This window comes from Aptenodytes forsteri, unplaced genomic scaffold (assembly GCF_000699145.1).
Source record: "Aptenodytes forsteri isolate BGI_AS27 unplaced genomic scaffold, ASM69914v1 Scaffold108, whole genome shotgun sequence".
Classification (NCBI taxonomy): domain Eukaryota; kingdom Metazoa; phylum Chordata; class Aves; order Sphenisciformes; family Spheniscidae; genus Aptenodytes; species Aptenodytes forsteri.
The window spans coordinates 4,147,323-4,164,414 of NW_008794448.1; the positions used below are offsets into that span (position 1 = coordinate 4,147,323).

At 34.2% G+C, this 17,092-nt stretch overlaps 1 protein-coding gene across 3 annotated transcripts in view; it reads right to left on the reverse strand.

Annotated features, from left to right (window-relative positions):
* STRN3 (striatin 3) overlaps positions 1-15,715 on the reverse strand; it is a 46,702-nt gene extending 30,987 nt beyond the window's left edge. For 2 of the 3 annotated variants that reach the window (XM_009290355.1, XM_009290354.1), the window contains exons 1-6: positions 15,613-15,715; positions 10,491-10,564; positions 8,934-9,015; positions 8,452-8,631; positions 7,832-7,964; positions 6,051-6,192 (exon numbers count right to left, since the gene is read on the reverse strand). In XM_009290355.1, the coding sequence (XP_009288630.1) occupies positions 6,051-6,192; positions 7,832-7,964; positions 8,452-8,631; positions 8,934-9,015; positions 10,491-10,564; positions 15,613-15,641 (640 nt within the window). In that variant the 5' untranslated portion in view covers positions 15,642-15,715. Of the gene's footprint in view, positions 1-385; positions 497-6,050; positions 6,193-7,831; positions 7,965-8,451; positions 8,632-8,933; positions 9,016-10,490; positions 10,565-15,612 lie in introns of all 3 variants that reach the window. The other variant, XM_009290353.1, reaches the window with a different exon arrangement.
* Between the last annotated feature and the right edge of the window lie 1,377 nt (positions 15,716-17,092).

Here is a 17,092-nt window from a genome sequence, read left to right on the forward strand (position 1 = left end):
CAACAAAAAACCCACCCACAACAGTACCATAGTATTATACTTTAAGAAGCAGATAAAGTTTAAATTTTTCAGAAAACTTCTCAGAGTAGGAATATCCTCAAAATGCCAGTTGTTCATTATTTTTACACTCATTTCAAAGCATTTAGCTCTCTTTACCTATTTAACCTTAAATTTTTATGTGTTTTCAACATTTCTCATCTAGGAAATGGCTGTCAAAGGTTTTGACATATTCACATTCAGCAGGTAGAAAGTTAAAGTTGGTTGCCCCCGTTACAGAAAACAATGCTTAATGAAAAAAACAAAAACAGAACTTGTGAGAAAAAATGTCTTCTATATAGATAGGCAAAAAAAGCGTTGCATTACAAGATTCAGAATCTGCACTTACTCTTTACCCCTTTCTTCCCCTTTCGTTCCTTCTTGTACTGTTCCTTCAGTTTACTTATTAGCCCCTGGTCTACATCCCAAACCTCAGCAGTTGGGGACAGGTCATCTTTGTCTACATGCAGCATATTATTAAAAGAAAAAAAATCAGCAATTGGCAATGCAGGCTGTTGGCGATTTACTATCATAGCTGTATAAGAGCATTAACGAAAGTTCTTAATAAATCTTTACTTTAAAGGTGCAGTCTCAGTTTTAAGTTTACAAAATACTAAGTCTCATTTCATACAGTTTTCCAAGGCACTATATAATATCAGTTACATATTTGAAAATTGTATGTTAATTTGTTACTAAGGAGCAAACAAATTAAGCTTCAAAAGTAACTGTTTATGTTAGATACTTCAAAATACACAAAAATTCATTGGTGTTCAGAAACGATTACTGCATCTTTAGAAAGACAGTGTTAAGAAATTATTCAGCCAGTGTTGAATAAGCAAATAAAAGTATTCATGCTATATCACTCATGAAAATGCAAGCTGAGTAAGTCAGTGCCAGTTTATTCATGAAGACCACCATGCATCCTCTCGCACTCATTCTACATGCACAAGAAAGAAACCTTGGTCCTACATATATAACCAGAGAAACAAGTCTATAAATACAGCTTTTTACATAAGGATGAAGAAAAGTAATTCGAATAAACTGACATCCCACTGCATTCCAGCAATTAAATTATAATTAGTAGAAATACAACATTCCACAGTAGTTTCAGAAGACATGTCTTCTTCTGTTTGACAAATATTGCAGAGTTAATTATTCTCCAAGGAAAGTCAAGTCTCCACTTTTCTAAACTATTCATCTCAAATATTTCTGGAAACACAGAATTAGTAAAAGGATAAGCTTGTTTCTAAGACAAGGTAAATGTAACATTTGCAGAAGGACTTTTGCTAAAAGACAATTAGGCAGCAACCAAACTTGGTTTGTGTGCGAGTTAAGCTTATGTTCACAAATTCCTTAGACATAAAATAATAAAACTAAGTTCCTCAGTTCCCGACTTCCAATCATACCTAAGATAGCAGTGTTTTCATAAAACAGCAATTTTTAAAGTTATAACCATTACAGTCATAAAAGTGCACAAGAGGAGCCATACACAGCAGAGACAAAGAAACATACATTTAGGATGCAAACCAGTAGGAGTTATTCCAAGTATATGTTTCATGACAAAACGTGACAATGAATGAGAAGATATCCTAGGATATTGATGCATCTACCAAAAGACCATCATTCAAATGGGGCCGATCAATGACAAAGAGAAACAATCTTGATCAAAGAGGTGGAATACAGAAAAGGCAAGGGTGGCGAAGGCATGAAACGGGGAGCACAATGGTAACGTCTCCTGAGCTGTCCACAAAGAACTGTGGAGAGGGGAACGGAACAATGACATCCTACTCCAAACTGCAGCTACAACTACCAAACTGCAAACACAAAGACCTCAATCTTTATGATTGCAGGGCCAAAACACTGACAGAGAACAGTGATTAGTCAGGAAATACGAGAGACACAGAAAGATAAGTCAGAGGATATGCCCAACCAAAAGAGGAAGGAAATTAGGAAAAAAAAAAAAAAACAACCAAAACAGCCTAAAACCCCATGAAAGGAAATTCAGTTAGGAACAAATTAAAAATTAGAAAAAAATAAAATCCAAGCACCATTAATAAAAGGAAAATAATCAGCTAGGTTCCAGCGTTGTACAGAAGGATTCAGGAATTAAACTGAACCAGAAGCTGAACATATGTAACAGCAATATAATGCTGTTGTAAAAAAAAAAAAAAGTCACAACAAAATTGTCATTCTGGTATGTTTTAAAAGGTGTGGTGTATGAAACCAAGAGTAGTCTACATAATTCAGTGATGGTGATGATAAAATTGAAGTAACACATTCAGTCTGTGTTCTACACTATAAGTTTAGAAAAAGTCTGTAGATTGCAAAACAAACAGAGCATTTAGATATCAAGACAAAGAATTTGAAGGAACTGGACTCATTCGGTCAACAGAAAACAGGAAAAACGTAAGCCTGCAAACATAAATACTTAAAAACAATGCTATCAGCTGCTGAAATGTAGGTCGTAAATAGGAAACTAGATAAAACACTAACTCTGATTAACCAGAGAGGCTGTGAAATGAATTTCAATGAAGCATTTTAGGAAAACCCAGCACTGTTTCTCTCTCAGGTATGCCTAGATACACTTAGCTATTTCAGAACAGTGCCATGTAACTAGAAGACCTCTGTAATTGCCCCCTAGTAGTGGCACTTCCTCAAATTGCCTGCAGTGTTTATAACCCACACTAAACTGACATCAGGACAGTGCAGAGGATCCAGGATATCCACTAGCCAATACCATTTAGTGGAGAAAGGATTTTTTTTTTTTTTTTTTTTTTTATTTAAAAGATGACCCAAGAGACTCTGAATTCCAGTGACACTCTACCACACAGAATTCTGGGCACAGTCAGTCATTCTCTGACTCATGGTCCATCTGTAAACAGAACTTGAATTTCATGGAGAGGAGAAATTCAGTGATGAACACATAGTTAGTCATTGAAATCATAAGCAGAATAAAAAGACTACATAATACATAATATCTGTAATATGTAACATTATATATAATAATATGTATTTATTCCTGTTTGCTTAAGCAAACAGAAGTTCTATACGCATCTTTTTCTTGATGATACTATATCACCACAAGGCATTTATAAATTTTTAATCTAAAAATGTACATTCATTTTTGAATGTGCTGCATACTTAATTCTTTATTTAACACTGTTTGAATTTGCTCATCTTTCACTATTTTGAAGATAAGCTGTTCCTAAGTAAAACATGTCGCACAACAGGACACTTTACATCACAATGTCTGAAAACAATTTAAGACTCAAAGTACATTAAATGAGGCACTTACAAAAAGAGAATGTGTTTATAAAAAGCTGTATTATAGGAAGGAAAAAAAAGCAACCCAACTTCCACACGCAGTGGCTGGTTTGCAGAAGTCTCCAATAGCAAAAAATGTAACTATCAAATTTGGCAATGAAATATTTTAGTGTATCTGAAGTTAGACTTACAGATAATTCTTTGACGATTAAGTATTGAAAGTAATAATAAAGCAAGACTAGGCAATAGGTTTAGAGCCTAAACATCAGAAGTTTGGTTTCCAGGTACTACAATAAAAGTTTTATGAAGAAATACACATGTAAACAATAACATTTTTTCAGAGAGCCTAAATCTTTGCAAGAGTAGAAGTGATAGAGGATGCCAATGGCAGGATAACTAAAACAGGAAGAAAAAAACAAAGCTGAGAAGAAAACGGAACACAGCAACTATTTACATTACAAAGATAAGAAAAATATGAATTATAACTGAAATACTAGAGTTGATGGTTGATGCAATTGTTTAGAAAGTAATGGCAAGTATTCATTTAAATGAAGTTCCCCATCAAAAATAAATAAATAAATGGATGGACTTGGAGATTTCAAGTAATAACAGTTTCACAGAGTTCAAAATAATGTGACAGGCTAAAATAAATTGGTTTAGGCAATGTATTATTTTATTTTAGAAGGCATTTAAGTGGAATAATATTTGAAATGTTACTTTTGATAGGTAAAGAAGCATTGACTTCAAATATTTCAAATTTACACACTGATCTTTAAAAAAGCGACACTTAACCCCAAGACCTGATAAATTGTATCCTTAAACATCCATTTAAGGAAAGAACAGCTGTACTAAAATCAGTGGCATACTATGAAAAAAGCATTGCGACTGCACTTGGAAGTATGTGTTCTGACTTATTTAAATACTAAGTTAGTACAAAATATACAACAAACTTATGGATATCGTCTTCATACGGCAAAACTCAGAACACATACTTTTTTAAGATGAATGTAGGTTTATGTTTATTTCCTCCTCCTCACTTCCTCACCTCAGACATGAGCGTTTTGGTAATAATGGAATTACTGCAGTTAAACCAGTTGTCACAAAAAAGTGGTAGCAAGTGTGTACAAACTCCCAAAGTGCTCTGCCTTGCTTTTGCTATGGGTTCACTTAAACTGCAATAAAAGACATTCAAACTGTTCTCTGAGAAGTGTGGTGGGTCAATTTGATTTTTAAAATAGATTTTAAAATTTTATTGTATTTTATTTTTAAGTTTGGGACAGCAACTGAACTGCTTGAAAACAAGTTTGAAAAAATTTAACTTGCAAAGTCAGCATTACAAATAAATCAGAATCCCCCCGTTCTGGGTAACTACCTGAGAAGACGACAGAGATATAACACACCAGAAAGTAATCTTGGAAAGCAATGACTTGGAATTTCAGTGGACAAGCTAGTTCAGTAGGTTTCAGCAGTCTGCTGTGAAAAAATTGATAAATCTTTGACTGCATGAATTATAGTATCAAGCTGTCTTTCCTTCTATATACAGTAGTGGTAAAACTGATGCTAGAACCAGAACTTTCTGCATCACTATACATTTGAATGAATGTTGCAAAGTCAAAACTTTGGCTTCAGGGCCTATGAGACATCTTATACCAAGAGATTTGCCTGTTTGGCTAAATAAAAAGATGACCAAGAAACTAATCAAATAACATCACCTTCAAAGGGGAACACCACCAAGCCACTAAAATGCTTCTAAAAATAGATAGGTATTACCAAAACTAAAGGTAACAGTTTGGCCGGCTTCATCTTCCAACTAGAAATAAGACTGAGTTTTAAAAATAAAGGTGACTAACCCTTTGATACTAATTTCCAGGAAGGAATGCTTTCTAATCCTTGGTACCTTCAAAATCAACACTGGATGATTTTCCTGGAAGATGTGCCAGTATTTTCATTTCTGTAGATCTTTATATTCTGTTTGCTCACCGAGATGTTTATCTAAGTATGACAAAGTCATTGTCTCAATGACATAAAATGGTCAAACAAGATGATCTAGTGGCACTTTTTGGCCTTACAATGAAAGACTTACAGTATGCAACCACAAAACTGCTTGTACCACAGTTCAGAAACTAAAATGGTCAATTTCCCATTTCAAGGCAGATGTGAATTACTGTGTTCATTATTCTTTTTCCTATCCAAATTCTCTCCCTCTTTCAATTTCTTCTTTTGAAACACGTAGGCTCCAGGAGTTTCTGACTTAGCATATTTTGTTTCACATCAAATTAGTAACCTACTTAATTTTATTATCTACACTAAAATTAAAATAAATAAATAAGAAGTTGGGCCAGTACGAAAGTATTTCTTGCATTCCACTAATGCAAGCCACATGAGCAATAACATCTAAAAATCTCAGCCAGAAAAACTAAATATACTAATTGCCCATTTTTACAAGTAGACCAAGAAATTCATTTAACTTGAGCACAAAAAGTTTAAAGCTCCTGATCAGAAACAAACGGGGGGGTTTTGGAATCAAAACCAAAACCTGAAACAAATGTAACTGTAATTGTATTTGTGGCAACTACAACAGCATATATATATATGAAAGTTTCAGCATCCAATACACAATTATCTAAGCATCAGCATTTGATCATCACAATCATCCATACAACCACACCATCTTAGTAGGTATTGCAACTCTTATGTTCTACTATGAACAAGTATTCCTTTATTTCTAAATGCTTTTGTTAGAATCTTACCCCACTCTGTTCCATCTCCTGAACTTCGAGCTTCTCCAGCTCCCTCACCATCTTCAGCTGTCACTAAAAAATCAAATTCTTTCAAAGCTTCTTCAGTATCAGGGTCATCTGTAAGGTCAGCAGCTAAACCTTCATTACCAATCTGCAAGCAGATAAACATTTTTCTGCATTTGAATCATGAACAGTTTTTTCTACTCAAATAGTTTAGAAGTGATATAGATTACTCTCACTGAGTACTTGGTTGCAGGGGAAAACATTTTTCAACATGAGATACAGAAAAAGACATTTAGATGTAGTCAGACCTAGAGCTGCTTATAAAAAAAAAAAAAAGAGAGAGCAGCACAGTCTAGTGATCATTAGGAAATGAAAAGAATACTGACACTAGGTTCAGCAACAAATCCCATACATAATTAGAAAATTTTGTTGATTTTCTTATATATAGCAATATCAATAGCTCTGCAGAGAAGCTTTACAAACAAATTGTGTTTTCTACTGGTCCAGAAGTCTTCTTTCCCTTTTGCTTTCCAGTTCTATTTCAGTGTTAAGCATAAGCTTGGAAAATACAGTGTTTTCAGAAAAGTGTCCTTTTATTAGTTCTACCACACCTTCACCTTAAACAAAACAAACCACCCCCCCTACCAAGGCGTCAGTGAAAAATTCTTTCATTCTGCAGGTGAAGAAAATTTCCACATGTTTCTATGACTTGCACAATATTCTTACAGTTCTGCAGAAAGAGACAATGTTTACAAAGATAACTATAAATGATCCTTCTGCTTTCTATAAAAAACAAGCTTTGTCAAGAGTCAAAAAATGAGTGTAATGTCTTCATATGTGCTTAGAGATTTACTTATTAGAGAATCTTTTTATTAGACTATCTACTGCCTTAGAACAAAAAAGATTCAACCAATTGCTTGATTAATCTATTTACCAGAAGTACAAGTTAATACCAAAGGTGTGGTAGAAAACCCTTCCTGACAAGGCAAGTTGGGAGATTAAGACTCATCAAGCTGAGGTAATGCTGCTAGCTATTTAAGAAAATGCAATGCAGCCAGAGGGGCCATCATGCTACAGAATACTCTACTGAGCAAAAAGTAATAAAACTGTCAGTACAGCGTTTGTAAATCCACCCCTTTACATAAAGAAACCCCAATGACAGGGAGACTCTTCCAGTACAGGAGAAAAAAAAACTAAAAAGGAACAGGTAATATAGTCTATCCTACCTAGGAAGCTGCTCACAGAACGGAAAACTAAAGAGGAAAATAAAACAGAACAAAACTTAATTGAACTTTAAACAGAAGGTTACTGCAGACAAGTCTCTGCTAGGCTCTTAACACATTTAGTAAAAAGCTGCATATAATGAAGAATTAAACACATATTTGGCACAGAACTTACTTTTTTTCCCATTACATAATCCAGTTTCTTCTGAGGAATTGTCCCTACCTTCTCCAAAATTCAGAAAGGATGCACACTGTATTCTGCTAAATTTGCCTCATAAAGGGACTCAAAGTATGCAGAGAAGCTGAGATGGTCAAAACAGTGATCTCTCTCAGCAACTAATTCACATTTGCAAACAGGTTGGTTGGTTGTTTTTAAGTTTTCAAGGTAATATGTTAACTAAACCACCAAATTTACCAATAATGCATCTGCTTACAATCCATTCAGATAAGAAAGGTACAACAACAAACATTTTAACATGACACATTTATAATCACCTGGAAAAAAAAAAGATTTCCCTTTTTAAAGGCAATTTCAGATCTATATTAAAAAAAAAAATCCTTTACTTTGTGTTTCTTATTTATCCGGTGCTTTTCTTTTCCTTCTGCAATATCTTCTATCATGTCACTCTCTTCTTCTTCATCACTATCATCTGCATTTTCTAAGAAGTTAAATGTTTCAAGAACATCACCAGAATTCCTACATAAATAAAAATATTAACAGAGAATCCATTTTACTTGCTGAAGAGATTTTAGAAGATTAATCAGATTAAATGCAATTGCTACCTAACAACTTAAGAGCTTTAAAATTAGCAAACCAACAAGAAATGGTTGTACGAAGAAGTTTCTATGGCTGCCTAATTCCTTATTATAAAAGCACCACTCAACAGAATCTTTCTGTAAAATAACAACTCCAAAGTGGTTATATGACATAAATTCAGCTTCAATACACTATATATTCTCCTTTATATAATATATATGTATAATATACATATAAGTATGTAATATCAATACATACATTCCTATGTATAATCAATTTCAGTTAAGTTCATAATCATTTGTAGTCAGCGACACTCACAGGTGTTCAGAGACTCTAGAGTTGAAAGTTCAATGTGAACTGACAAGTACATATCAATGACTAAGTAAAACATACTTAAACTTTATGCTTTTCTTATCTCTTCACTTACCTTTTGATTTCCTGTCCCTTTTGTTTTGATGAAGGAGATTCACCCCCATTGAGGATCTGTTCTAAGTTCTTTGTCTCTACTGAACCATTTGGTTCTGAATTGGAGAGCCCAAGCAAAGACCTTACCCGCTGGGAGCGTACATCCAATATTGTATCTGTATAACCTACTTCCTGAAGATACCTAGATGCATTAAGAGAAGAAAGAAAGGGGAAAGCATATTTGAGGGAAGAAAGAAAGAAATTAGTATTGACTGTTAAAAATTAATGCCACTATTATATCATTTATGGAAAATAAGCTTCATCGCTATCCATCTCATATGGAAAACCTTACTCTATACTGCTTAAAGCTCAAGACTACGAAGTCCTGAAAAATGAACCACTATTTGCACACCTCAATTACTCCGTTTCATACAGTAAACATATACAGCTCTTCATACTTCAGGGAAAAGTTTGAATACACCAATATTCAACAATGTTACTTACTGTCTTAGTAACTGTCTGCCTTGCTTCCAGGTCAGCTGGCTATTCTGAGGTACTGCGGGAACCTCCGTATCTTTGGTTTCTTCTGAAAGATAGTGTCACAGTTGGGTGGGTTTTTTTGTTCTGGGTTTGGTTTTGTTTTTTAAAATCAATTTACTTTTTACAAGAAACCAATGAAACTAAAAGCAAATCTTAAAAAAAAGCTTTAAATTAGAATGCAGTCTTATGCAGTGCTTTTTAAGTAAGATTTTTTTTTTTCTAATTCTTTGCTGAAGCATCAACCAAATAATTTAACAGAACAGAATCAGTTAAAAAAAATTGACCCCCTACATGCAGAAAAGGAACTAGAAAAATATTTAACTTGCACACAAAAGAAAACCTTGCCCTGATCAGCTGAAGTGTTACTGCTAAGAAAACAGGCTATATCTCTTTCACAAAGCAGAGATGCTTAGAAAGCAACATGGAAAATACAGTTAAAATAAGAAAAGCAGTAACATGTATCAGCATCTGGAGAAAACAAACATGAAGTTTAACACAAATTCCATCAGTTTACTATCAACAATTAAAATCTAGACCCACTGCACTTTTACTATGGCAGAGACTATAAAACATGGCACAAACTAATAGATTAGATTAATAGATTAATGTTAGATTTTAACATCTAACTTATACTGCTTTTAAACACATATGAAAAATCCCATCAAGCAAGAAATATGAATAATGATCTCTGGTTTCAACCAGGTATGAAGTACCCAAAACATGGCTCTTCTAAAGCAGAAAACAAACAAACCTGAAAAAGCTGGGGGGGTGGCCATCAGAATAAAAGTATGTAGACCACAATTTTAAGGCACATTACACAAATACAGGCCAACAGTACAACTTCCCAAAGACCTACATTTCAAGAGAAGCCACATGCAATTCTGCTTATTAAATAGTCCAAAGTTGTTATGAAAAATGCTTTCCTCTATCTGCAATATTGTGAAGAGCAAAACTGTTATGATCAACTTTATATCCACATTACAAAATCAGATGTGCTCCAAAGTATCAATAATGGCAGCCTAATTTTTCTATTAGGACTTTTTTCCTTGATTTAAGATAGAAGCTCAACAACATTTTTTCCAGGCCAATGCAGTACAATTTTTTCCCCTCATTCTTTAAAAACTAGCATCCTAAAAAAGCACCAAAAAACAACAGTATTTCTTATGTTTATTCTGCACTCATGCTTTCCTTTTGGATGGATGGCACAATGGCAAAAAATAATTAAATCCTTCAAGAAGGGGTATTAGAAGAAATAAGGAGAAGCAGTAGCTAAATAAGGAATTGTGTAGCTTTATTTAAAACTTTCTTCGACATTCAGAGCTCTTTCAAAAAAGGAAAGGTCAATTTTGATTTTCAGATTAAACAATATTTACCCAATACCAAACCTTTCCTAGACATCTTCTCTATAACACATCTAAGGGGGGTGGGGGGAAGAATGAAAGCTGCAATAAATTGAACATAGCAAATCTAGAACAGTGTATAAAGGAATTATACTAAAACAGGCTATTGTAAAAAAGTTACCTGATTCAAAAGTTGGCATTTTCAAGTCACCTTGGTTCAATTCTGTGCCATATTTTAATTTATGGTATTTTGCCCTGAAAAAGTATGCAAATGTTCAACAAATTAGCATACGATGCTTTTATCAACTCAAAACATTCTACTATTCCCATTTAAAACCACCATACTAACACAATACAATTTATCCAAATAAAACTGTTGTGATAATTATTGCATCATACAATTATTTCTAGTCTTTCAAGAACACAATTTCGAGACAACCTTCTTACAATTATTCACAATTACAAAATAACTTACAGATGAGAGTTTAGTACATTCTCCAAGAATGTGGGTTTTTTTCATGTGTGTCAGCTACTAACAGAACCTTTCAAAAACCAGCAGGTTCAACTATTTAGCAGAGATTATTTGTTCAGTTGTAGCACTGTCATAGCTAGTCAATCACACTACGATGAATGAACCTCACATTTGGGATTCCTGCCTATTTGCCACCTTCAATTTCCGCTTCAATTTCTCTCCTGTTCCATCTTTGCTTATGATAGAGATCTTTTCCTCTGAAGAACCATATCAGAGTGCTGGATTCCCTCAACATATGCATTCTTTTACTGATTTTCTCTTCCTCATTGACTGGAGGCTTAGCTTCCAACTCCTGCTCAGTCCACCTATGCAAACATGCCTCACCCCTTCCCATCTCCTGATCTCTGATCCCCTAACCTCTCCTCCATCACTTTTTTAAAAAAATCGGTCTTGGTGATACTATTTCCATGCAGATATGTATGAGCCTTCCAAATCTTATTCTCTACTCAAGTTGCCCATCAAAATGTCTTCAGTTCCCTTTACCTCCAGGAATACCACATGAACTACCTACACCTATATCCTGGAATTCTCTAACTTTATCCTAGACCTTTCACAATTTGACTTTTGCCTCTTAGATCCTCTGCAAAAATACTCAAAATCTCAGGGAAAAGAGCTCTAGATGTTCTGCAGTAGAGCCAAGGTGAAAGATCTCTGTAAATATGTTAGCAGCTACATTTTAAAGAAGTCTCTATAAAATACAGCTGTCTTCATAATTCTAAATTAAACATTTGACCAAAGTTTTCTGAGTAACTGAACCATACCTAGCTCCCACCAATTTTAAAGACCACTCTCAAATATGAAACTTCTAGAGAAAAGATACATAATGGAACACATGCTGGGCAAAACCAAGGATTTCCAACAAATCTTCTCAAATGGCTGAGCCACTGCTGCAAGTTTTTCCAAATTGAAGGTAAAACTTCATCTGAAATGTTGCCTGACATATTTGATGGTATAGAAGATTTTCTTCTAAATTATGGAAGTTTCTGCTAAAATTACAATTAGGAACAGTCTCATTAACAAACTACCAGTAGATGGCACTATTGACCCTTTATAGTAAGATAAAATGCTGCATTTCATCGCAATTACATTGTAACTAAGGCTCCTGAAGCTAGGTATTTGTGTGACCTGAATCTGACTGCCAATTAAATAGAATCATAATTTTTTAAATTATTTGTGAATATGTTCATATTTCATCCATGCACTAGTAAGACACTCTACCCTAGGTGCTCTCTTTAAACTGAGAGACAAAGCTTTGTTCCACATTGTAATAAGGCAGTGTTCCACCAAGCTTTCCAGATAAAGTGTACATACTATGATTTATATGCCCTATAAAGTACTGTACATTTGGGGGTTAAAAAAAATCAAAACAAAAATAATTATGAAATTGTGAAGTTAAATAAAGCAGATGAAATGTTTTTGCTCAATTCATAACTGAAGCCAATAAAGCACTGTAATTGAAAAGTCAACCTAAAATTGATCAATTTAGAGCTGTGGCAAATACTATTTAGGAGCAGTTGTTCCATCTTGGAGCTACAATTTCAAAACATTAATTAAAATTCTGCTTTAATTATTCATTAGAGAAGATAACGATGTATCTGATCTAAAATTATACCAATGACTAGCCACTACAAATAAGCCAAAATATTGCTGCATGTAGTGAGATCAGTTACATCTTTCACATCACATCTGATGGTCAACTTCAGTTTTACAGTAAGAAATTAATCTTATTAAATTCCAATAAACTATATATTTGCACGTGTATTCCTCTCCACATTGTCATACAAACGAGGGTAATTATTACATATCTTAAAAATCACTAACAAGCTACAGTGTTGTTGACAAGTCAGTGATGTTACTCCCCCACACCACACAGTAACTGAATTCTACAAGAGGCATCTTTCTTTGAGTATTGATTTGCTATTCTTTTAAGGCCAGGTTTCTATGAGTGAAAAAGAGGAGGAGAAAGAATGCCCTAAGTTGATTTAACTGCTTGCTGCTATTTAACTGTTGAATCCTACCACTCAGTTGCAAGGATATAAGCCAGCTCCAGTCCAAACCCCATGAAGTCAAAATATAGCCACAGTTTTATGACCTCAGCAAGTCTTACTAATTTAACCACAGCACTACACTAATGAAGCTTGGAGTAGAGTGGCTCAGAGCACACAAGAGAAGAAATCTGGCTGGGTCTGCAAATCACCATAAAGGAATATCCGCTAGCTACAAACAAAAAATCCCATACATATAACTAAAGGCCTAATTTTATTACAAAAATTCATACAGAATTACCAAAATATTTAAGGGCATTAAAATAATAAACAACATTTTACTTCTCTAAAACATTATCACACCTGTTGCACACACTTAGAGATAAATACTAGAAATATCAAACTATTTTGTAACTACTACTGCATTTTATTTAATCTTACACACTGATGTCCTGTTTCATATCCTTTTTCTAAGAAGTCACAAGAGTCATCATTATCTGAATGAGTTTGTTTCTGACTCTCTATAATGTGAAATTTCACTGCATGAAACTTTTTGACAGCATCAGGGAGTGAGCAGCAAGAGGAGAAAGGTGGTGGGGGGAATCAGGTGCAACACTGAAAATCGCTGTCAACATTTTCAGATCTGAAATTCTCAGAATTTATTTTGCTTTGGGCTGGTTTCTTTTCATTAGTTGTGATTCTTCACTCAGAGGAACAATGGAAAAAAAATAACATTTATTACCCTGAACTCTTTATTCCGTGCAACATCCAAGAAATTAACATACTATCATTCTTGGATGATTTACTGACAAGTCAGTATCTGCTTGCTTTCCTTACTCAAGCCATCATACTTTCACTATTAGAGCCCCTCAAACTACTGGGCATTTGTAGCAAAAAATAACAGAAAGCTTCCTCATTGCCTCCCACACATTCACCAATCAACCCCAGAGTTTCAATTCATGTTTTTAGCAATCTTCATGACAATTCAACTGGGACTCAAGCAAGGATTTTCCTCTCGAAAAGTATGCAGTGTTGGCTTGTACCCACTAGCCGCAAGAACTAAAGCAAACTGTATGCTCCTGCTGTTCTGCTTCTGTTGTACATATGATTACAAGTTTCTTGCCCATCAGTTGAATTTTGGAATTTCATGGGAAGTCAAACTACAAAGGCAGCTGCATTTCAGGGGAAAGCAGGAATGAGGTTTCACCAATGCCGTTCATCTTCGAATTCTGCATTCTGTTATATGATGTCTTCATACTCCAGCTGTAACTAACTGCCTCTGATTTATCTCAGTAAGTAGGCAATCCTCACAGCCTTATGGTGTACATCTGCAGAACGTCTCCCATGTGCAGCACACAAAGTTTATTATTGCCAAAATAACCACAATGTTTTCCTTCAACTTCAGAAAGTTACTTATACCCAAGACACTTGGGTCTGCCATAACAGCACATTATTCCTTTGGTATGTTCAATGTTCTTTAAAGGAAGACTACACGCACCCCAACACTTTGCATACTTTTCATGTGCCGTGAATCCAGAGTGACTTGCACATTACTGGTATGATATAACAATGTAACTTTTAGTCTTACACTGGTTGGAAACCTTAAGTTACTTTCCATTTAGAGGACAGGGCTGAATGAGGACTTTCTGCCTATTACTTCACCAGAAAACACATGATGTCCCGATATGGCTTTCTGTATGAACATACACTGTTTTCTGAAACACCTTTATACTGGACACTTCACACAGAGGTATGTAGCCATCCTTGCCAAAACATTAGTTTTTAATATGAAACCAATTAATCAAAGTTATTTCTGTACTAGTCACTTACTCACAGTACTACTTCATAATGTAAACTATATTTAGACATACTTACTCTTGGACAACAAACTAAAAAATTCAGGTGAAGCCTCACTATACTTTGCTACAAATTTTAAGTTTACTCTGGCAGGTATGTTCCCCTCAAATCAAAATAAACAAATAAAGGCTACCTATTTTGTTGCCTGATCCTCAAGCTGTTTACACTGTTGGATTCAGCTACTTTTTAAGAGCAAGATAAAATTAAATGTAAGAATTGAGTCCACTACTAAAAGTACAGGCACATGACAAGATTATTTTCCCAGTGTTTTTGCAAAATTAACTACTGATTTTGGTCAAATGAAATAGCCAGGCAACAGAACAGCATGTAATTTTGAAGGACAGTAGCCTGCATGGACTGAATGGAATTTTAGTTTTTAAAGCATTAAATTAATGCTACAGAAAATGCACCTACTGAGACTAGAAATTCAAGCATCTACCACATGAAAAAACAATACTTCAAAATGTAATACTAACTTCTAAAGGATTCTGTTCTGCCACAAAATATAGTTTTCATCATGCAACACATACAAAATAGTTGTAGGGAATCAAGAGAACAATATTTTTCATCCTTTCAAGTTTAATACCACTGAAGAGCAGGTAAAGGTATAGTAATAAGGTCTAAATGTTTTTTGGAACGTTTATTCTTACTTAGTATATCATTACTCTAACTCAGAAAAGGGACACTGTCCAATTTGACTTTCTGTGTTTAAGACACGAGTCCAAACAATTTGAAAATTATGCAACTTTTTATTATAGCAGACACTAAAGTTTATCAGAAAACATAGTGTAAAGATGACCAATGATAAAGACAGTTTACATAAAGTAACTGTAAAATTATCTAGTAAAGATAGTTTACATAACATGATGGAACTTTCAGTCTGTAAAGTCTTCCAAGTCAGATAAAAGCTGAACAATTTGTATACCTACCTTTCTTGTTTTAATGCATATTCTAACATTTTTATTCTTCTCACTAAATCTTTCTTCAAGTTTTCTTGACCCTTTCTTTCCCCTTGTAAAAACGCTATCCGAGCCTGAAAACACAAAAAACCAAAAGATGAGATTTTATTCCATTCTGTTCCCAAAACAAAGCAATGAAGTCTAGCTCAGAAGGAGAAGAAAAAAAAAAAAACTCTGTTTTACATTAATCGCTTCAGTCAGTCATTAACAACAAAAATATTTCTGCGCTAGAGACCAAGTATTATTTTCTGTTCATAAATGTTGGGGTTTTGCCTTGAAATAAAGGTATTAAAGTTAGTATAGTAACTCTAAAAGAAGGCACAAACTGCAATCATATGAAACATTTTAATATATGCACACATTTTTTTCCCTATGTCATTGTTAGCATAAATTCTGTTATACATTTTCTTCCAAACCCAAAGCCATATTAAAATAGGTACACAGCATACTTTTAAGGAATTTAGTTTTTAATGACAGTATATCGAACAGATTAAGAAATGGATACATGAATTCAAATACAGAATTTACAAATCCATTATGCAGGAAACAACTGTATTTTATGGATTCACGTTTTACTTACTACTGAAGACAGCTGAAGGTTAGAGTATCACAGGAGAATTGGGTTTAGTATGCTGTTCTATATGGAGAAAAAGAATACTTTTTTTTTTTTTTAAAGCATCAATCATACTACCCACTTAACTTACAAAGAAGCAATGAAGCTTCCTACTTGCCTGCTAACCCAGTAGATAGCTTGTATGTTCTAATGAATTTATTGTTTTCTCAACTAATGCAAAAGGTCTAGTGGAAAACTTTAAAGTAGTTGAAAAATAAAGGTAGTAAGTCTGTTGAGAAAAAAGTATTCTCTTCACTACAAAGTGAAATGGCTTATATTTTGTCTTTAGCAAGCCAAAATCCTAGGGAAGACAAGGGTTGCAGATATGAATACAAAATTTAAACAGTTAACAATATTACTGGATTAGCCATCATTACAGGAAACCACAAACTCATTTGTCCTCATTATGACTTTAAACTGCCTGAAGTCATTGGGTAGCTAATTCAAGACAAGGTTCAACATAAAATTTTCTTGGAAGAGGGATTAAAATAAACAGAATAAGGAGAATAAAGTAGAGAACACATTGCTCTACAGAGCTTAAGATCAACAACACAATTTCATTATTAAAGGAGGCACAATAAAAAAAAAAAAAAGGCAGAGCTATAATCGACACCTAATCTATATTTGAAAATTTTTTTAAAGGGGGTGGTTGTACGTTTTCATTACTCTCGGTGGTTAGAGCCTGAAACGGTCTAACCAGGAGGATAGCATTCTTGCATTGCTCCTTTCTCAAAACTAAGTGATATCACCACATAAAACTCCACACATCAGCCCTGATTTTAGCCCCTCTTGCCTTATGCTCAATGATAAACCAAATTAAAATGTGTTCTTTTACTT